Source organism: Girardinichthys multiradiatus, chromosome 19, assembly GCF_021462225.1.
Source record: "Girardinichthys multiradiatus isolate DD_20200921_A chromosome 19, DD_fGirMul_XY1, whole genome shotgun sequence".
Taxonomy (NCBI): domain Eukaryota; kingdom Metazoa; phylum Chordata; class Actinopteri; order Cyprinodontiformes; family Goodeidae; genus Girardinichthys; species Girardinichthys multiradiatus.
This window is the reverse complement of record NC_061811.1, coordinates 27,747,719-27,771,207: the sequence shown is the minus strand read 5'-3', so window position 1 is coordinate 27,771,207 and position 23,489 is coordinate 27,747,719. Positions and strand designations below refer to the sequence as shown.

General features: G+C 39.8%; 1 protein-coding gene across 2 annotated transcripts in view; it reads right to left on the bottom strand.

The window, feature by feature from the left end:
* Positions 1-2,623: 2,623 nt before the first annotated feature.
* Positions 2,624-23,489, bottom strand: part of efna2a (ephrin-A2a) — a 130,639-nt gene continuing 109,773 nt past the window's right edge. The window contains exons 2-4 of one of the 2 annotated variants that reach the window (XM_047346174.1): positions 20,794-21,086; positions 9,471-9,536; positions 2,624-6,580 (exon numbers count right to left, since the gene is read on the bottom strand). In XM_047346174.1, the coding sequence (XP_047202130.1) occupies positions 6,456-6,580; positions 9,471-9,536; positions 20,794-21,086 (484 nt within the window). In that variant the 3' untranslated portion in view covers positions 2,624-6,455. The remainder of the gene's footprint in view (positions 6,581-9,470; positions 9,537-20,793; positions 21,087-23,489) is intronic. The other variant, XM_047346175.1, reaches the window with a different exon arrangement.

The following is a 23,489-nucleotide window of genomic DNA, read 5'->3' as shown; positions in this document are numbered from 1 at the left end:
AGCAAAGTGCCCCCACACCATCACACCTCCTCCTCCATGTTTCACGGTGGGAACCAGGCATGTAGAGTCCATCCGTTCACCTCTTCTGCGCCGCACAAAGACATGGTGGTTGGAACCAAAGATCTCAAACTTGGACTCATCAGACCAAAGCACAGATTTCCACTGGTCTAAAGTCCATTCCTTGTGTTCTTTAGTCCAAACAAGTCTCTTCTGCTTGTTGCCTGTCCTCAGCAGTGGTTTCCTAGCAGCTATTTTAACATGAAGGCCTGATTCACACAGTCTCCTCTTAACAGTTGTTCTAGAGATGTGTCTGCTGCTAGAACTCTGTGTGGCATTGACCTGTTCTCTAATCTGAGCTGCTGTTAACCCGCGATTTCTGAGGCTGGTGACTCGGATGAACTTATCGTCCGCAGCAGAGGTGACTCTTGGTCTTCCTTTCCTGGGGCGGTCCTCATGTGAGCCGGTTTCTTTGTAGCGCTTGATGGTTTTTGCAACTGCACTTGGGGACACTTTCAAAGTTTTCCCAATTGTTCGGACTGACTGACCTTCATTTCTTAAAGTAATGATGGCCACTCGTTTTTCTTTACTTAGCTGCTTTGTTCTTGCCATAATACAAGTTCTAACAGTCTATTCAGTAGGACTATCAGCTGTGTACTGTATCCACCTCCTGCACAACACAACTGATGGTCCCAACCCCATTTATAAGGCTTGAAATCCCACATATTAAACCTGACAGGGCACACCTGTGAAGTGAAAACCATTTCAGATGACTACCTCTTGAAGCTCATCAACAGAATGCAGAGTGTGCAGAGCAGTAATCAAAGCAAAAGGTGACTACTTTGAAGAACCTAGAATATAAGACATATTTTCAGTTGTTTCACACTTTTTTGTTCAGTATATAATTCCACATGTGTTAATTCATAGTTTTGATGTCTTCAGTGTGAAGCTACAATATTCATAGTCATGAAAATAAAGGCAACTCTTTGAATGAGAAGGTGTGTCCAAACTTTTGGTCTGTACTGTAAGTAGACATCAGTGGATTAATATTAGACGTGTTTGAATTTTTTCTTTAACAAGGTCTGTCTTAAACTCCAGTCCTCAAGGACAGCAACTTTTGGAGGGGTCCTTGGTCCAAAACACATGAATCAAATAGATAAATTGCCTCTTAAGCATGCAGTCAAGTTCTACAGAGTCCTGCTAATGATATAATAATTACTTGATTCATGTGTTGAGCATTAAAATGAAGCAGAGACATATCTAAAATTTGCAGGACCGCAGCACTCAAGGGAGTTTCAGACCTCTAATCTATAAATTTTAGTGAGCTGGCAGATGTTCCATGTTTATTCTTGCATTAAATATTTATCATAAGAATGATAAGAAACCTTTTCATTAAGTGCCATTGTATTAAGTGCCAATGACACTTATGAGATACTATGTTAAAAACACTTTCTCAATAATCAATGAAATAATCCTTACTGGCAATACAGCAATCAACCCCTTATAATTGCTGACCAGCTTTTTGCATGTTTCCACTAATATTTTGTAAATGTGTCTTCTGTGATAAGCTCCAAGTCTTTGGAAGGCCTCCTCACCATCACCCTAATCTGAAGCTCCCTCTACAGATTCTGATTCAAGTTGGGACTCTGCCAGTAATATGAATAATTTGGGGCGTAACTATACCTTGAAACTGAATTGAATAGAACTGAATTGATACAGCTATTCAGTCTAGAATGTTTACACAGGTCTTCTTGTTCAAGTCTACTCTGCATACCCAGAACCAGAACCAAACATGGTATTCAGTTCTTATGACCCACTTATCTGGAACAAACTCCCATGTGCTATACAAATAAAATTGCTTTGCCTTTCCTTACAACCTGTGCATTTGTAAACCTGTTCTGTTTAAAATGAGGTTCTATTGAAGTCCCCAGGAAAGCAGGATCCTCTACGTTGCAGAGTTTGCTTCTGCCACGGGCTGGCTCCTGTAAGAATTAAAAAAGAATGGAAACGCAACCATAGAGAAATTAAACTTGACACTGTTTTCTTGTGGTAACCACTTAGTATTGTTAAATTGGTGTATTTTAAAAATCTGATCATTTTATACACAACATTTTTAAAGTAACCTGTTACCTCTATCTCTAAAATCAATGTAGTGCAGTAAAAGATACAATATATTTCTCCAAAATGTAATACTGTGGAAAGTAACTGGCCATGGAAATATTCAAGACAATTAAAACCCCAAAACAGCATTTGAAGACATGCTCTTTGTTAATTCCCATCACTGGTCAGCCACCATGCAGGAAATCTGGTAGAAACAAAAGAGGAAACGCTATCAAACTATTTTGTATTCACGTTGTCCGCAGTTCAGATTAGCTGTCACTTCCCTGAGGGGGAAACAGCTGAAGATGAGAGAGGGTGATTTCTTCTGAATAATTTCATGCTTTGACTGGCAGAGCTCAATAATCTCCATTCCAAGACTGACGTCAGAGGACGATAGACTGGGCAAATAAAGACCCAGGTGCAGTCTAATACTAATACTAATACAATCATCTGCCCTTTTGTGGAGGGTGCATAACATGAGAATTAATTCACATTTCCACTGAAGAAATTCCACTCAGGCGGGTTGTTTTCGAGTAGACAAAAGACAATCTTTATTTGTGTGTTTCTCTCCTCGAGCCGACTTCTGTGTATGCCTTCATCCAACTGAACGACCTCAGTGGCAAAGGCCGCCCTAAAAACACCATCAACAGAAAAGGAGACAAACTCATACATGACGCTCAGACCTGGAGGCATCCTACCGCTCTCAACTGTGGATCACAGACCGGAGAAGAAAAAGAAGAAACGATAGGACAGAACCAGTGGAACAGAAGAAGAGAAGACACGTTTTTTTTGTAATCCTTCAGAGGCTATAACCCATCACTGCATCCCACAACGGAGTAATTAACAGTGATTTTAAATGCTACAAAAATAAGATGGAATAGGGGAACAAGCATTTTCCCTTGTTTGTGTTTTGTACACGTTTGGATGTCTTTGTAAATGTCTACAACTGCACTCTTTTTTGCATGTACTTAGGACGTGTGGTTCTCTGTTCATGGATCGTCATGTGTGCATGTATGTGAGTGTGTGTGTTCACAGTGTTTACTCTTTATGTTTGAGTCCTATCAAACACTCTTTTTCTTCCATTGCTCTCTCCTGTCTGTGTGCTTGCACTGTCGCTGTAAGTGTTTGTGTATATGTCTGCGTGCATGTGCATATGTGTGTTTTAGTGATGCTGCCTCACACACACTCACACGCCTGGCCTCATTTGCAACAGTCTATGTGCTTCCCTAATTGGTTTAACCCCCCGGACCCGGGGATCAGCTTCAGTCCTTGTTTATGGCCGCCGTGATCCGAGTTGGGCTCCGGGGCCCGATTTCCAGTCAGTTTCGCCCTGCGGGTCCATTTATCTTTTCAGCCCAAGCTAATCCATCAATGACTGAGAGCGCAGACAGGAGAAACTGTGTGAGGAAGGAGTCTAAATTTTTTTTCTCCCATTTGATGTCTGAAAAAGTCTCAGGGAGAGCAAGAGAGCTGAAATGGGATGTTTTCAGATTTTTTTTCTTACCATGAAAAAATATATCATTAGAAACAAGTTTGATCTGAAGGTTTCACAGTGGTCATGCAACTTGAGTGCCGCCTCCTTTTCTCACCCAAAACCTCCCCTCCCACCCGATCACCCCGACTTCCCTTCGAATCTCAGAGCCATTGATAAAACCTACCAGTCCAAGAGAAGGTACTGTAAGTGACCACAGTCATGACAATACAGAACAAATAAAGAGCTGGGTGGCCAGTGGTACATTCATACAAGAGAAAGTCATGGTTCCAAAAGTCACCCGGCCCAGACAACATTAGCTAGTGCTGAAGATGCCTGTGCAGGCCAGGCCGTGATAAATGCTTTGTTTAGAAACACATAAAAGACAAAACACAGCCCACCTAATAATCTACATCTGACCAAACCCACCCATGACATCCCACCCAATCCACTGTCCCATTAAAACAGACTATGATTATACTTGTCGCCACAATGTGAGCTCTGAGCTTCTGAAAAATATAACTCTGCATTTTTTTAAATCCCATTGCAGTAAATGTACACAACATACAGTGTTTTGGAAATGTATTTAGACCACTTGAACTTTTTAACATTTTGTCACATTGCATCAACATACTTTAGTGTACTTGGGGACACTACACTGGGTTTTTCAGTGCTAGAGCAACACAAAGTAGAGCATAATTGTAAAGTGGAAGGAAGGATAGATGGTTTTCTACTGTTTTTGTGCATAAAACTCTGAAAAGTGTGATGTGGGTTTGAATTTAGCCACCTTTAGTCTGATACCACCAAACAAGATCCAGTGTAGGCGGCTGCCTTTGGAAGCCACCTAATTAGTAAGTAGGGTCCACGTTTGTGTAATTTAATTTCAGTATAACTCCAGCTGTTCTGTGAAGGCCTCAGAGGTTTGTTGGAGACAGTTAGTGAACAAACAGCATCATAAAGACCAAGGAACACAGAAGACAGATCAGTGGTAAAGTTATGGAGAAGTTTAAAGCAAGGTTAGGTTATAAAACAATATCCTAAGCTTTGAACATCTCACAGAGCTCTGTTCAATCCATCATCCAATTATAGGAAAAAAAAAACTGTCCAAGACAAGCTTGCCAACTAAAATGACATGCAAGAAGAGCTTTAATCAGAGAGGCAGCCGAGAGGTAACTCTGAAGGAGCTGCAGAGAACCTCAGCTCAGGTGGGGAAATCTGTCAACATGACCACTATTACTGGTGCACTTTACAAATCTGGCCTTTATAGATAAGTACGAAAACAAACCTATTTATGAAAAAAAGCCAAAATAAGTCCTATGTGAAACAAGCAATGAACAACATCGTAGGAGAGCTTGTCTAATGAGTGCAAAACAAAATGCTGTTTGTGGAAAAAACTAACACAGCCAATTACCTTCAACACACCATCTACTGCAGGCAGTGGTGGTGTCATGGTGTAGGGACGCTTTTCTTCAGCAGGTACATGACGGTGGTTAGAGTTGAGGGCAAAATATATAGAGTGAAGTACAGAGAAATCCTGGAAAAAAAACCTGTTAAAGGCCACAGAAGACTTGAGATTTCAAAATTCAATTCAATTCATGTGTTAGAATGGCCCAGTCAAAGTCCGGACCTAAATCCAGTTAAGAATTTGTGTCAAGATTTAAACGTTGATAATGAAGACTCTTCATCCAATCTAAGCTGGTATATAAATGTACAAAGCTGGCAGAGCTATAACCCCAAAAAAGTTGTAGCTGTAATTAGACAGAGGGAAGGGATAAATGAGGGTGAATGCATTCGCCTGCCACACTTTAAGATTTTTTTTTATTTAAAAATTAAAAATTATGTATGCTTTTACTTCCACTTCACACTTCTGTGCTATGTAGTGTTGTTCTATCACATAAAATGTCTATAAAATACACTAAAGTTTATGAATATGTCTCCATAACACTGTATTAACCTACAATTCCCACTTGGCTTTGTTTTATTTGAAATGTATTCTTTTACACTTTTTTTTTCATTCCTTGCAGCAAAGTCCAGCTCACTTTTCTCCTGCTCTCATTGTAATTGCTCTTATCCTCATTGCACTTTAGAGATAGTCTACGTTCTATTGAATTCCAATTTCAATGCAAGCTTGGCCACGTCCAATTCATACTTCAAGGAAGGGAAAGCAGAGCGAGCGAAAAACCAATTTTTGTGCATTCAGGCCTATCGGTTAATGCCCCCTGCCATGATTGGAGGATAGGGACTGCACTGGAACGACAAGTTTAATCATAGCCATGGCTACATCTACCCCATCAGTGGGCAAGAGTCAAAAGTCAAAAAAGGACCCCCTGATATGAGTGTTGAGACAATTTTCTCGTGTTTTCAGCTGAAAGGTGCTGCTCCGCCGAGGATTCAGGGATAAGAGAAGGAAGAGGAGCTTCCCAGACTGCTTAAAAAACATAGCAGGTATTCCAGGGAAGGGTGTCTGTGGCTGGGGCATGAAAGGGGGCTGGCAGTGGGGGGTGGTTAGTGGTCATACTGCAGTGGAGGTGGGAAGAAGACTGGGTGGAGACAGAGGGCTTCCCTGAGGGGTGGTGGATTCAGAGTAGGGGTGTCAAACTCCATTCCTCAAGGGCCGGTGTCCTGCAACTTTTAGATGTGTCCCTGGTTCAACACACCTGAGCCAGATAACCAAATTACCTCCTCAGTATGCAGTCAAGTTCTACTCCTGTCGAGTCCTGCTAATAACCTAATTATTTGATTCAAGTGTGTTAAGCAGAGATACGTCTAAAGGTTGCAGGACACCAGCCCTTGAGGACTAGAGTTTAACACCTGTGATTTAGAGGGACAGCCAGCCCAGCCCATCATCCCAGGATGGGCGTTCCAGGAAGAAGGGGAGAGGGGGAAGTCACAGCCTGATGACAGGTCCCAGGACAAGTGGGGCCAGAGCTGCTAACAGGACTGCCCAGCCTGCGTTGGAGCGTGGACCTCCGTCAGTCAGGAACGGCTCCGGAGAATCATATCCCGACCCATCTGGAACAGAGACAAGAGAAGAAAGAGAAAAAGACAAAACATCTGAACCTAGAAGGACATGCAGACAGATGCAAAGATAAGAAAGACTTTAAAAAACAAAGGGGAGACAAGTGGACCTGTCAGGGTGGGGTGGAAGACTGAAAGTGACTGACAAATCACAAAAAACCTCTACATCCTTGATCAGCTAATGAAAGGCAAAGAGTACACAGTAGAGAGAATCGCAGAGCCAAAAAGAGGGAGACGAAGAAGACGACCGCAACAGGGCTCTGCAGGGGGTTTAACCAACCTAATTACAGTTTAATCACAGAGACTTGGAATCTGGAGCAGCTGACACTCACATACACTCACACAAATTCACATGCACTCACACAGCACAGATATGAAACTGCTCACAGCTCACTCACACAGTGACAGCATTTCATGGAGGAGATGAAACTTGCAATGTCAGACGGATTACTTCAACTGCACACAGATAAAAAAAACAACAAAAACTTAATGAAATGCAGCAGCAATGACAATAAAAGAGCGTATGTTGTATCAGTAATAATGTAGGAGAGATTTTTCTTCCTCTGTAGCAGGGTATGGAATGATCTGAAAAGCTGTAAAAAAGCTGACATTCCTTTGTGATATTCTTCAAAGCTGTGGCATTGTCTGGGGTGTAACTACCTCGGTTTGATTCTTTGAATCTAGTTTATTTTTAAACCTCCTAAGGTCAAATTGGTATTAGAACATATGTACAGGTTAGTTATTTTTTCAAGATAGCACAGGTGTAGTGTGATGTAAGCCAGAATATGATCCTCATGCATGCCAGGCTTCCTTTGAGGTATTTTTAAATGGCATAATCAGAAGCCAATGTGGAACACTTGTGAGAGCGCTGAGCTCCCCGTCTGCACACAGGAGGTCATCTTGGAAAAAGCAGGATGTACTAGACTAAAAGAATTGATTTTTTTTAAAAAAGCAAGGCAGTAAAGTCGTCCCTCACCTTCACATTAAGTTTGGAAAAAAGCCCAACACATTAAGAAACACTAATCAATAATTAATCTGTTACATAAAAGTCACCAAATTAGAAAAAATATACAGTGCTTGACAAAAGTATTCATATCCCTTGATTTGTTTCACATTTTGTCACGTTACAGCCATAAACTCCACTGTCTCCAACACCACACTGTTTTCAAATCTTCTTTGAAAAGTAAATAAAACAAAAAGTGTAAATAAAAGTATGATGTATTTTTCTTATAAACCCCCTTTACTCTAACAGGCCTAAATATAGCTCAGAGCAAACGAATGCCTACAGAAGTCACCTAATTAGTAAACAGTGTCCAGATTGTTGTAATTGAATCCCAAAAGAGTGTGGCAAACCTGCAAACCTAATAAGATGTGGTTGTCCACCAATTTTGACAGGCTGGGGAAGAAGAGCATTAACCAGAAAAGCAGCCAAGAGGCCCATGGTTATTCTGGAGGATCTATACACTCTACAACCCCCCTCCTCCCCACTTGAACATGGTGGTGGCAGCATTATGTTTTTCTTTAGCTTGGTCACAGAAGGTGGTCAGAGCTGATGGGAAAATAGATGCAGCTAAATACAAGACAGTCCTCTAAGAAAATCTGTTATAAGCTGTGAAATACTTGAAACTGAGGTAGAGGTTCTACCATCCAGCAGGTCAGCAATCCTAAACATACCAAATCTAAATCTAAATCAGAATCTATGGAAAGACTTGAAAATTATGTTGACAGGTGCTCTCCAGTCTGACTGAGGTTGAACTGTTTGCCAAGATGAAATGGGAAAAACTTCGGTCTCTAGATGTGCAAAACAGGCAGGCATATCATAAAAGACTTGCAGATGTTACTGCAGCAAAATGGTGTTTCCAAAAAGTACTGACCTAGTGGGTAGCATGCAAATGCACACCACACTTTTAGATTTCATTTGTAAAACAAAAAAAAAAAACTATGGGTCTCCTTATTACCACTTCACAATTATGTACTGCTTTGTGTTGGTCTATCACATAAAATTCCACTTAACTGCCTCCAGGTTTGCAATTGTGAAATGCAATAAACTTCAAGGAATATAAATTGTTGTGGAAAGCAATGTATTTATCAATAGACTTCTGTCTTGAATCTTCTGAGGAAGTCCAGTAAGTAGAATCACATTGAGGGTTGGTCACCTTTTTAGAAAGCACTTTCAGCCTGCTCTGTTATCTTTTTACAAGGACAGAAGGTCTCTCTCACACCCAGCGTGATGTGATGTGATTTGATGTGAAGTGTGTATGGCACTTTGTGTCTACGTACATGCACACGTTTCTCCACGTCGGTTTCTAAATATATGTGTTTCTGTGCAGTGTCCACCTGTGTGTGTGAATGCGTGTGTTGTCAGAGTGTGTGTCTGTGTCTGAAGGTGTCAAAGTGTTGCCTGGCTGGTCTTTGAATCAGAGCAGACTGTTGCCAGGGCATTCTATCAGACCTTTTATTCTCCCCTAATTTTACTTTGATAGGCAATCTAGGCTTTTGTGTGTTAGATGTGAATGTGTGTGTGTGTGTGTGTGTTCCTGTCTTGGCATCACAGTGAGAACCATTTTCCCGATTTCACCATCAAATTGAGGACCGTTTGTACCAAAGTGAGGACATTTTGCTGGTCCTCACGACCTATTTTGCTAACGGTTAGGTTTAGGACTAAGGTGTGAATTGACTTTAGGTTAAGGTTAGGGTTAGGCATGCGCAGGTAATGGTTAGGTTTAGGGTTATTGTCAGGGTTAGGGCATAGAAAGGGTTGAAAATGACTGAAAATCAATGGAAGTCAATGGGAGTCAACACATGGTCCTCACTACATATAGCAAAACAAGAGTGTGTGTGTGTGTGTGTGTGTGTGTGTGTGTGTAGGCAGAGCTTGACTTACCTGGAGGTCTGACATACACCTTCAGCTTTAGACATGCCCGGCCCACATGGTTTGGGTGAGGAGACGCTGTAAGAAACATTTAAAAAATGTGATCAGTTTAGAGATTAAATGTTTGGTGCTGCTTGTTGCATTCACAAAGTATCCAAATTTTCATAGTGATGATGTGTTAATGCTTTTTCTTTGTAGGGGACATTAGATTTACTACAAGGTCAGTGGCTGGACATAACTGGTTGACTCCGGGGGGCTGGACACAACTAAACTCCGGAAATTAGGTGAGAGCACTGATAAGATCCCTGAACCTATTCATCTAACATCTTCATATCTTCCAAGACATCCCCAAAGCACATTTACAGTGCCTGCCAAAATATTTTATTTAAACTGTTCTTTTTTTGGTTTGAAATATCACACAACAAACAACATAAAAGTGTATTTTCTCTTATCCAGGTAGAGTCAAAATACTACATGAAGGTTAAAAGTTGAAGGTACACCTACACCCACGTTCCTTAGCCACCTCAGCCACGTGTTTTTCCTTTTTGTTTTTGCCATAACCAAGCTTCTGTTATAATCCAAGCTGAATATTTGATCACTCTTCTTGGAAGGAGTTGGTAGAGTCAATTTAAACCAGTTGGTTTCCTGCCACAGTTATAATGTCAGGTAGTTGTTAAGGACCCAAATGGCAACAGGTGTGGATCAAAGGATTTTATAATGGGAAAACCCACAGAAAGACACAAGGAATCTCAACATAGGAATCAGGGCAAGTGCAACAGTAAAATCCAGCAGTGAGAGAAAGAAACCCAGGAGCTTAAGGATGTGATTGCAACAAGGAAACCAGGAGAGTATATTCAACAGAATGCAGGGCATCTGGGGGAGAATCTAAGCAGGGAACCGAGGGAAGGCTGAATAATGGGCACAGAAGAACCTAAATGGAAACGCAGATGATCTAACAAACCAAAAGCTAAGGACTAATACATAATAGGAACTAAGAAACTAAGGAATGAGACCCTGATGATATGAACACTGTTACGGCTTGCGAGATATAGGACCCTAGAATGCAGACTAGAAGGCAGCATGTCGGTAAGTAAAAAAGGTTTAATAACAAAAACTCACTCACGGCAAGAGGCAGGAACAAAACAACAAATGGGCAGGCAAGACAGGCATGGCATGATCAAAAAACAAGACTTGGTTTGAGAAATGTTTCCGCAATGAATGACAGAACAGGTGTGTACAGGTCCTTCTCAAAATATTAGCATATTGTGATAAAGTTCATTATTTTCCATAATGTCATGATGAAAATTTAACATTCATATATTTTAGATTCATTGCACGCTAACTGAAATATTTCAGGTCTTTTATTGTCTTAATACGGATGATTTTGGCATACAGCTCATGAAAACCCAAAATTCCTATCTCACAAAATTAGCATATCATTAAAAGGGTCTCTAAACGAGCTATGAACCTAATCATCTGAATCAACGAGTTAACTCTAAACACCTGCAAAAGATTCCTGGGGCCTTTAAAACTCCCAGCCTGGTTCATCACTCAAAACTCTAATCATGGGTAAGACTGCCGACCTGACTGCTGTCCAGAAGGCCACTATTGACACCCTCAAGCAAGAGGGTAAGACACAGAAATAAATTTCTGAACGAATAGGCTGTTCCCAGAGTGCTGTATCAAGGCACCTCAGTGGGAAGTCTGTGGGAAGGAAAAAGTGTGGCAGAAAACGCTGCACAACGAGAAGAGGTGACCGAACCCTGAGGAAGATTGTGGAGAAGGGCCAATTCCAGACCTTGGGGGACCTGCGGAAGCAGTGGACTGAGTCTAGAGTAGAAACATCAAGAGCCACCGTGCACAGGCGTGTGCAGGAAATAGGCTACAGGTGCCGCATTCCCCAGGTCAAGCCACTTTTGAACCAGAAACAGCGGCAGAAGCGCCTGACCTGGGCTACAGAGAAGCAGCACTGGACTGTCGCTCAGTGGTCCAAAGTACTTTTTTCGGATGAAAGCAAATTCTGCATGTCATTCGGAAATCAAGGTGCCAGAGTGTGGAGGAAGACTGGGGAGAAGGAAATGCCAAAATGCCAGAAGTCCAGTGTCAAGTACCCACAGTCAGTGATGGTCTGGGGTGCCGTGTCAGCTGCTGGTGTTGGTCCACTGTGTTTTATCAAGGGCAGGGTCAATGCAGCTAGCTATCAGGAGATTTTGGAGCACTTCATGCTTCCATCTGCTGAAAAGCTTTATGGAGATGAAGATTTCATTTTTCAGCACAACCTGGCACCTGCTCACAGTGCCAAAACCACTAGTAAATGGTTTACTGACCATGGTATCACTGTGCTCAATTGGCCTGCTAACTCTCCTGACTTGAACCCCATAGAGAATCTGTGGGATATTGTGAAGAGAACGTTGAGAGACTCAAGACCCAACACTCTGGATGAGCTAAAGGCCGCTATGGAAGCATCCTGGGCCTCCATAAGATCTCAGCAGTGCCACAGGCTGATTGCCTCCATGCCACGCCGCATTGAAGCAGTCATTTCTGCCAAAGGATTCCTGACCAAGTATTGAGTGCATAACTGTACATGATTATTTGAAGGTTGACGTTTTTTGTATTAAAAACACTTTTCTTTTATTGGTCGGATGAAATATGCTAATTTTGTGAGATAGGAATTTTGGGTTTTCATGAGCTGTATGCCACAATCATCCGTATTAAGACAATAAAAGACCTGAAATATTTCAGTTAGTGTGCAATGAATCTAAAATATATGAATGTTACATTTTCATCATGACATTATGGAAAATAATGAATTTTATCACAATATGCTAATATTTTGAGAAGGACCTGTATATATGGAGTGTGACCAGGTGAAACATGAAGACAGATTAATAGGTGCAGGTGATCCGAATTAACAGAACCAAACGTGGCTGGAGCAAAACAGAGACTCTTGAACCCAAACTAACAGAAACTAGAAAAACATGCAAAAGCATAACCAGATCCGAAAACCAAACTTGACAAAACACAAACAAGACGACAAAACTAAAGCATAACCAGGAAAATAAACAGAAACATGATTCAAAACCTGAACTGTGAATAAGACCAACAAAAACCCAGAAACCAAAAACCAAACAACCCCAAATCATAACAAACACCAAATGATCTAAATACAAACAGAAGTGAGAAACAAAACACAAACAACAGTGGATTATCACAGGCCCAGCTTTTAAGAATAGTTTTCATTTTCAAGAGGGTTGAGATAAGAGCCATTCAAGAAGCTTAACTTTAGCCTATTTTATTCATTCCAAAAACAATTTTCATGTGTGTTTGGGATTATTGTCCTGTTGGAACATCTAACATGTCCAACTTTCTACCATCTAGCTGTGATTTGGAGTCAGGGCTTATATTTTGTTCAATACCCTCTCAGACTGTGTCAAATAAAACTTGCTTTACAGTGAACAGTGACACTAGAGTTTTAGCATCTTCCAGTTAATGATAGTCTTGAGCTTTAGTAGTTCCTGGATTGTGCATGAGTATTCTGATCAATTTTGCACAGAACAAAGTATTCGAACAAGACAATGATCCCAAACACCATGAAACACACATCAAATCTGGTTTTGGAAAACGCAAAGCAGACTTTTATAAAGCCAAAAAACCTACATCTGTGCTTGAAAACCAGCCTATTTAAATTTAGTCTATCATTTCTGCCAAGAAGAGTGGTCAAACATCCAGTTAGAAATATGCTAGAAGCTTGTTGATGAGTAGAAAAGGCACACAGCAGAGCTGTGTATGTAAACCTCTGACCACATCTGTGATGTCTGTCTTTATTTGTTGTGGCCAAAACTGCTGCAAGTTAATGAATTTCAGAACATAAAGCATTTCCTTTGATTTCAACTCACAATATTATGCCTCACAGCCCATGTTCCACTAAACAAGATCAATAAATAGTTTCCTATACATTTGTATTACATCTGTGGCTCTCCTCATTGGCTGCAAAGAGCTTGCTATTGATTAGGCGGTCAGGCTTTCAAATCTTAAACACTTCAGATGTGCAGACATCTGAATGCAAGTCATTGATTGATCAAAACTGTTATTGTTTATGGTGGCTGATAAAATGAATTTACTGCTTTAGTTTTTTAGGTATTTGGCTTTATTGTTGGTTTTGGGCCCTGCATTTTTGTATTTGTTTGTATGTTGCCTTGTATGGTGTATTTGGTGCTATTTGAGCAGCTGTCTTTCTTGGCAATGACACTCGTGTAAAGGAGCTTTTTAACTCAAGAGTTTAATTTCGTGGTTTATTAAAGGTCTAAAAATTTCTGCAACAAAAAAGACAGAAACTTGGTGATTTGGACAGATATTCTGCCATTTTTAATGGAAAATGTGAATACCGATGTGAGTTTATAGAATATAAATAACGTTTATTGGTGCTGGCCTTTTGGCTTCAATCAGCAAAATAACAAATAACTCCAACTGAGTTGTGCAGACACCAGTTAAATCCTCTTTTCTCTCGGTGTAGTTTAGTGGTGCCTTCTCTAGAGCAGTTTTACAATTCTTCAAATTACCTGCTGGGTCATCCTATCCCAATTTAACCTTCACACTTTGTCTCATAGATTTGCTTGGGAAAATTAAAAGTAAAATGTTTTCAAGTAATAACTGTCTCTCTCATCTTTATGTATTTTTCTAACTGATCTTCAGCTTTGAATTTCTGAATTTCTTTAATTTTTCACACTCACCATTTCTTAAACTTTTTTTAAAACTGCAGCATGTTTAACAGCCAATGTTTTATATGAAATAATTAAAATAAAGAGCAAAGTCTTCGAAATGTTTCCACGTTTTAGTTTTAATACATGCTTCCATATTTTAACTCTTTGTAGCAGTTCAACCATGTCTAAAGTTGACTGCATGTTAAATAGAGTATCAATACTTTTTGAGGTATTTTGACTGTATATTTTCGCTACAAAAAATTATACCTGTGTTCATTATTATAATATTAAGATTTACAAAACAATAGCAAATATCAGGAATTTCATAATAGGTGCTTTTAAAATGATATTTTCTGCCTCTTTCTATCCTAATGTCATACCTACAGTAAATCCATCGTTTCTAAAGTCTAGAGCAAGTACAGAAAACATTATATGATTATTTATATTTCCTGGCTTAATTTCCTGTCCCATTTTCCACAAGGTAAATATTTTCATTCATTCATTCATCTTCTATACCGCTTATTCCATAGTGGGTTACGGGGGAGCTGGAGCCTTTCTCCAGCAGTCTACGGGTGAAAGGTAGGGTACACCCTGGACAGGTCGCCAATCCATTGCAGGGCAACACACAATCAACCATGCACACACTCATTCACACCTAAGGGCAATTTAGAGAGGCCAGTTAACCTAACAGTCATGTTTTTGGACTGTGGGAGAAAGCCGGAGTACCCGGTGAGAACCCACGCATGCACAGGGAGGACATGCAAACTCCATGCAGAAAGACAAAATAGCTCCAAGGTATCCTGGTTCTACATACCAGTTGTACAGTGTTACCATAGTTTTACCGTTTTTATCTTCATCTACCTCATCTGGGTTTATTGTTTTAGGTAAACTGATGCAGAACCACTAATGTGCTGACACTCAAAAACCTGTGAAGGTTGTATGGATAGATGTTGCATCACCTGTGATAAAACAGGTGATAATAAGAAAGAACCAGACCACATTTACACAACAAAATTGTAAAGAAACTGATGAGCAATTATTTGATTATTAAACTCACCCCATCTATTCATCTTAACATGCTATTGTATTCTTATGCCTATAATTCTTTCCAATTTTGTCATGTTTCAAATACAAAATGTATTTTATTTTGATTTTATTTAATAGATCAACACAGAGCAGAGCATTATTGTGAAATGCAAGAAAATGAAGCATGGTTTTTAAACTTTTTTACAATTAAAAGCTGAAAAGTGTGGCATGCATTTGTATTTGGCTCCTCTGTGTCAACACTTTCTAAAAACACCTTTAGCTGCGAATATAGCTGTAAGTCTTTAAGGGGTGTTCCCAACAGAGACTGATATTTTTTCCCAATCCTCTTTGCAAAATAGCTCAAGTTCAGTCAGACTGAATGGAACATCAGCTTTCAAGTTTTGCCAAAGATTGGATTTAGGTTGGGACATTAACTGGGCTATCACTTTAATATGATTTAATCTAAACCATTCTATCCTGCTGACAGATTCTTCCACGTGAGCTGCAGCTTCTCTAGATTCACCATGGGCCTCTTGGCTACTTCTCAGATCAATACTCTCCTTGCCCAGCTTGTAGGTTTACTTGGACAGCCATGTGTTTATAGGTCTGCAGTTGCACCAGACTTTTTCAATTTTCATATGATGGATTGAACAGAACCCTGTAAGATGTTCAAAGCTTGGGATACTATTTTCTTTGCACTGAATCCTTCTTTAAACGTCTCCACAACTTTATCCCTGAGTTGTCTGCTTTGTTCCTGGATTTCTAGTGAGAATAAATTACACTCAGGTGGACTCTGTGTACTAATTAGATGACATCTGAAGGCAGTTGCCCTGGATTTGTTTTAGCGGAATCAGAGCAAATGCTCGCCACACTTTTCCGATTCTTATTTGGAAAGGTTATAAACGATGTATCCTTCCAATTTACAATCACTTGTTGGTGTATCACATAAAATCTCAAATAAATCCATTGGGGTTTGTGGTTGTAATGTAACAAAATGTAAAAAATGTATGGTGTATGAATATTTTTTGCTAGGAATTGTCAGAAAACAGCATAAATGTCTAAAGATAGTGTTTGAGTTATTTGTTACTATTATAATTGAAATAGATATATATCATAAATTACACATTTCTGAATAAACTAACCATTAAAATGTGGAGTTTGGGTATTTATTCATATGGTCTTTTTCATTTTTTTATGCAGCTAGTCTTTCATGTGGCAGATTTTATTACAGGTCCTTTAAAGTGCTCCTGAACCAATGTTCCTGAGCTTGTGAAATTCTATAAACACATTGAGCAATGTAAACAAGTCTGTAATGGATCAGCTTGCCCAAAGGGACTCAGTCACACTCACATTCACACCTAAGGGAAATAACTGCCTCTCAAATCGACCTGACTTGAATGTCTTTGGAATTGGAAGGGAAATCCATGCAAAATCCCAACAGATGCAGTCCTCACTTGCTGTGAGGTGACAGTGTTAACCACTGCGTCACTGAGTAGTCTGGGCTTTTTACTTCTACCCCTTAAAAAAGAAGGGAAGAAATGTAAAAAGAAGTTCCAGTGATTCAAACTTCAAAGTACAGCGAATGAAATTGAATCAGGGTTTTTAGTCCCACCTCACTCTGATGTGAAATAGAGCTGGAGACCTCAGAGGAGATGGTGGCCAGAGTTTGACCACTCATGCAGGCCGATGTGCACAAAACCACGCCGCCCGCACACAGATGTGTGCAGGAATGCGCGCACACATTGATGGGTTGCAGAAATGTGTGAGAAGACCTATTGTTCTTGTCCCGAAAGGAGGTCTGCATAGCCAGAGACCATGGTGACCTCACAGTGGACCATCATCAAGATCCACAGTGCACAGGAGATAAATGTGACCCTTCTTTTGCACTTTACCCTCTCCCCTGTCTGTCATCAACTCCTCCCTTCATCCATACTTCTGTCTATCACCTCCTTTAACCTTGACATGTCCATTACTACTTTCCCATCCTCTAACTTTTTTTTAAAATAACCAAGCTTTTTTCCTCTTTTACCTTTTTTGACTACTCTGTTACATCCTGGAAAAAAAACGTTTTTTTTCTTCTTTATGCCCCCTCTCCCTTAGGTTTCAACTTTGCCCTTTCCCTTGTTTTATCAACTATCCCAGCACCTCTGTTTCCCAGCACATCCGCAATCTGGTCTCCCCAGAAAACCCATTGAAAACCATTCAACCTCATCAGATGGCAGCTGGGAAAAGCAAGTGTGGGGGGGACGGACCTGTCAACGTGTCAAGCACATGACAAAACACACCCTGGCTGCATAGATACACACAAACACGTAGGAGTCACTTTGGCAGGCCTGACTGCAAATCACCATCAACATTCAACATGTTTCACAAGCCAGTGAGGAGAAAACACACAAAAATACTGGTTCATCTGAAAGGCAGAGTGCTTAAAGTCATCATGGGCAGCAGTTCCACAACAGTACTGACCAGACCATAAGTTTGAGCCTGTGGGTTTAACGGAGACAGAGAAAAATAAAAATGTCTGGGGTGTGGGGTTGTCAATCAAGTTGATGGACGTGGCCTTTTACAGACTCATGATTGTTTGACAGCTGACCCCCAAGACCAGCCCTCCCCGCCCCCCGGACAACTCCTCCTTGCAGACACACATGCATTCAAATATACTCACAAGCCCCAGTCATCTGGATGAACACAACTCCAAGGGGCTCCAGAAACACAACAAAAACGTCGGCAACAATACAAGTCTGGAGGGGCCCAAAAAATCCTTACATGAGATTAAAAACCAAGTGTGTGTGTGTGTGTGTGTGTGAACTCCAGGAAAGAAGTGAATCAAAGCCTTTAACATTGTCTGTCAGTGTTTTTTTGGTCTTTGTTTTTTTTTTCTGAAAGCACTCTCTGAACCACGACAATATTGCTGTAACATGAGAACCAATGTCCAAGGGCCGAGAAACTCAACAGAAAAACCTGTCACAGTAAAGCCGAATAGAAACCAGTGGCTCAGGACCTTCATCCTGTTATGAGTCACGGCTGAAATACATAATCTCTAAAAAGGTCAAGGTCAGTTTTTCAGCCATCTGTGGAGAAACAGTCATGCAGTGAACTGACAGTGGTGTCACTGAGGCCTTTTGTGTTAACAAAGTTGTTAGCGTGGCTAGCTTTACTAAAATGGTACTCTCCTTGTGTACATCCTAGAGAATCTAGATCTTTACCTTGAATCCAAGATTTCTGAAAGGCTGCCAATATTTCCAAAACCAAGAATCAAATCCAAGAGAGTTTAAAAGGTTGTCCCTGTAAACTTTACAAAGTTTCTGGTTTATTAATAAAACAAGGCTGTTCAACCTATCTCCTGAAAGTATAGCTCTCTCCCAACTTAAATGGATAACAGACATGTCTTGCCAAGTTGTAGAAAATGGAGCTTCCGTTTAATTTGCTTCTCTAATCTCTGTGTTGTTCTGATTACATTTTTAAAGAACTCACTTAAAACTAGGGATGCTTCATCAGATCTTTAAAGAGGGATCAGAGACCCAATACATGCATTTTGAAATTATTGGATCCCCAGCTAAACTTATCTATCAATACCAGTTAGGATTTGACTGTTGTTTTCTTTTAATTCAGTGAAACCCCCAGTAAACTATGAACTCACCTCTTGCAAAGCCAAGGTTTAAAAATCACAGTTTGCAAAACTGCTTTATAACCCATGCACATTATAACTCAAGTGCCATGCATGCAGATTTTGCATGCCAATAATATTTCTGGCCAGCTGCATAGAACTTATCTACCCTATATCTACATACTTGATATAGCACAGTGATTAAGGTCAGTAAAACTGGTTAATTGTAATCTCTATCAACAATGCAATAATTAGTAATTGCAATCAGCAAATGCCTAACTGCTCTCCCAGCCTACGCTGTGAAAACTCTACAGATGGTCTAGAACGAGGCGATGCATCTGGTCTTCCATCAACCCAAAAGAGCACAAGTCATCCCTCTGTTCGCTGATCTCTACTGGCTCCCTTTAGCCACCCGTATCAAATTGAAGTCACTGATGTTAGCCTACAAAGTGATTAATGGAACAGCTCCCATCTACTTGACTGTTCTGGCAAAGGCTTATACCACGACTTGGTCACTCCGACAATCAAGGAATAAAAAAAAAAAAAACCATCTCTTGAAAACCCGGCTCTTCAGGGCACATCTCCTAGCCCTGCACCTTTCCTGTTCTTCCCTACCACTACTACTGCACTTTCTGCACTTCCCTCTATGCTTGCAGTCTTTGCCCATACTGTCTTTCCTAGCTATCTCTGACAGAACCTAACTAGTGGTCTTCCCTCTAAGTAGCTTATTAGCTATTATATTAACTGCATTTTTGATTAGTAAAAGGCTTTGGATAAAAGGATATGTCAAATATATGAACGTAAACAACAATGCAATATTTAGCATCCGCCATCTGCCATGCAACATTCAGTAATTGTGTTACAGTAACATGTTTTTCTTATATTGTGCAGCCTGAATATTCCCTAATAATCTAAGATTTATTTTCTTGCATCACAATGATGTTCATAGTAAAAGAAAGACTCTAGTGGCTGGTACAGCTTCATGTCTCTCCAAGTCATATGACCCCTGCCCTTTGATCAGACTGTGGAGAGCTACATTGAGATTAGCTGAAACTCTAATAATTACATTTTATGATGTGCAAAGTTTTGTCTGCACAAAATTAACTCTTACCTCTGTGTGATATCAAAGCAGACAAAAAACATTCTAATGTTAGCTACCCCTTCAGCAAACTGCACCTCATGAAAACATTGGACTGGTGCTAATTGTTATTAGGGGCAAAATCGACATATTTTGCTAATTCTGCTGTTTGCTCCATACCTAATTTGGAGGGCACTCTCACTCACAAAACACAGTTTAATCAAAACTTTGAATAACATCCTAATTTTGTTCATGTAAAGTGTCACCTCTGACCTTTACAGCAAACTGTAACACCAAAGAAAAGCTTTTGAAAGTGATTTCAAACATAATTTTTAATAATCTGTAACTAATATTACTCTTAACAGTCTGACTGTTTAACATATAGTGAACCTGCCCACTGAGCTGCTGAAAAAAAGGTGTTTATGAGTAAATCTGAGCTTCTATCTGTCGTGCGTGAGCTCAGTGGAATGATAGCATTTTAATTTGATTCAGGAAAACATTCTCGGGGGGTGCAAAGCTAATTTATGCCACTAATACATCACTTGTTGAAGTGAGGAGAAACATCAATACAGCTAATATAAAAATGATTACAAAGTACCCCTGGTGACATTTTTACCACTTTGCAGAGCACACCACTTATGATATCAAGACATGGAGAGAGATACATCAAGATATAAAGAGAGTGAGAGAGAGGAGTGGTGTATTTTTATTCACTCCTGTAGGTGTACAAGTAAAATAGGGGTCTATGTTTGAAAAGTTACTCTATCAGCTTTTCTGATTGCACATTTACATATTGTTTACACATATAGGTTGATCAGAAGCATGGAAAAAATCCAAACAGACACGGCCTCTTACATATGCATAACATGCAGCCTTTAGCTGTGCAAAAGAATCCACAAAAGAGACAGCTAGCTGAGAGCTTACAGATGTAGTAGTACTCGTGTCCGGGCCTGAACTCAAAACCCAGCGAGAAGGGCGTGAAGAGCTGGAACTTCTCTGAGAAGCGCAGGGGCCCATCAGGACCACTCGGGCGGTTGCACTCCCAGCGCTTGAAGCCGCGCATCCTGTGCTGGCAGGAAGTGTAGCCTTCGTGGTTGACCATAAAAAGGATGTAGCGCTCCATTCGCCCGTGGGATGGAGGACCCTCGTAGTAAGGACAGTAGATGTCTAGATAGTCATTGATGTTCACTGCCACTCTGTACTCCCCATGCCAGAACCTGCAAAACAGGAAGAAAAAAAATTGGGATGTGGATTAAGGAATCGTGGTTTGCTGAAATGGAATTTGATTGCGAGAGAGACACAAGATGAAAGTACTACTTTTCTGAAAAACTATGAATATTGACTCACTCCCTAATACTGGATTCTTGTATAATTGCACAGAAGAAAGAACCAGGGTGGTAAAGTAGTCAACATGAAGACAATTAGTTTCCTCTGGGCTGAAATTGATTAAATTAGAATTTAACTAAATGAGTTGTGAGTGAAGTTGGATTTGGATCAAACTGTTTTCAATGTAAAGTAAAATACCCTGACATTATCTGTTACCTGGTACTATTTAAACAAAGTGAACTGATATTGCATAATTTTCATAAAAGAAAGTGTTTTTGGTTCCAATCTGATTAGCACACCCTCCAACATGCAGCTCTGGAACCAGATGTTGTTCTTCAGGCCTACCATAGTGACTCTTAAAAACTATAGCATTTTATGTAACAACTGAATGAAGGGTTCACAGAACTTATTTTCGCTACTGGCCGCAAACTACGTACTTATTCTTCTTTTCATTTTCCATAAATACGCAATGATACTCTCAAGAATTCTTTTTTGTTGTTGTTGTAAACATTTGCCATTTTTGTTTGCTTTAAAAACCTAAAAATAAAAATAAAACGGGCAGTTTTTTAACCATAAAACAGATTTTACATGGTTGGTATTTAGAAAACTTCATAAGCACCTGGCTACAGTTAAACATGCACAGAAACGAACAAAATTTTAGCAAAGGTATGAGAGATTTGATTCAAGGGTCTTTTCCAAGTGAGGGAGCTTGAATGAGCCTAGTGGGAAGATACTCGAGAGAAGTGGTAGATATTCATTCTTTTTTTTTTACCCAGATACAGAGACTTGCAAATGTATTCAAACGTTTTGAATGTTTTTCCCCACTTGAATGTTTTTTAAATGTTTCCAGAACAACTAGAAACTTCTACGTATTTTATTGGGACTTTGTGGAGTGGCGGCTTCTGATATGGGCCACGTGGGCAGTTGCATTAGAATTTAGATGATTTATTAAATTTTCTCCATTTATGCAACCTATTTTAGATTTTCGTTTGAAGAACTCTTCCTAGCAAAATGTAAAAAATTTTAAATGGTTTGAATAATGAAATGCAATGTATCTTGTGTTTTACTTATTATTTATGTCAAATCAGCACATATTGGCAGCCTAACAGGCACAGAGCCACAATATGGCAGAAATAGTCATGTTTTATTCATTATATGAGCTATATGTTATATTTTTTGGGGCAATTTAGGCTTACAGGTGAGTTAAATGTATTTAGATTGAAACTCATTTGAAAACTGATATATATCACCTTTCAAAAGTAGGATATTGGAAAAAATTGTAGATGAAAAGAGACTATTGTGGATTTATATCTCTATATGATATTTTAACAGTGTAAACATCACAAGTAACATTCGACAAGCCTTTAGTGACAATCTGGTAAGGATGTTAAAGCTCCTCTTGAGGCCATGTAGAGATGGACCAGCAGCTTATTTTTCACATAAAGCTATATAGGTTACTGAGGAAGTACAACCTTTTTTTTCATGATACAGTTTGGTGTTGACAGTCCATTTCTGTCATTGATGTATACGCAGAGGAATCTAAAAGAGTTCTTCAGGGACTAGGGTTGGTCTGAGGAATGAAATGTGGCTTTGAAGTTTGTCCTCTTTCTGAGGTTTACTGATGTCTCACTTGTTTAGAAGTGTTGAGTAAGAGGTTGTTTCTGCAGTTCTGTTGTTCATCTCATGTTGGTTTACTGGTTTTGTTGAAACAGGGAAACAGTGTTTATAGTCAGCACAGTTTGATCCTATCAAGCATAGTAACACGTGATCCTTGACTTCTTGCATGAATTGGCAAAGGTTTGCAAAACACAATATTTATTATTAGTATGCAAGTTTTCAACTACAAGCCTTGAGAAGAATATCTTTTGTTTTATTTTTAATACCAAAATATCAGACATATTTGTTAAATACTTTGTACAACACCCTTTTGCACGTAGAACAGCGATATTCTCGAATAATATTTCATAAGTTTGGGGCATACAGAGATGAATCTTTGACCATTCCTCTTGCATAATCTCATCCAGAGATCATCCAGAGTCCTTGGTCCTCTCCTATGCCATATTCTTCTGCTCAAGTTCGTCAGTCCGTCAGATTTTTATCTAAAATGTGCAGGTATTTCAAAGAAATCACAATGCCATGCATACTAACAAGGCTTCCAGAGCCTTTGGAAGAGATAATGGCCCACACCATCACATATCCTCCAGTGTACTTAACAGTGGCATGATGTGCTTCATCACACTCTCCTTTCTTTTAAATCCTTAGTTTCATAACCAACCATGGAGGGTTTGTTGCCT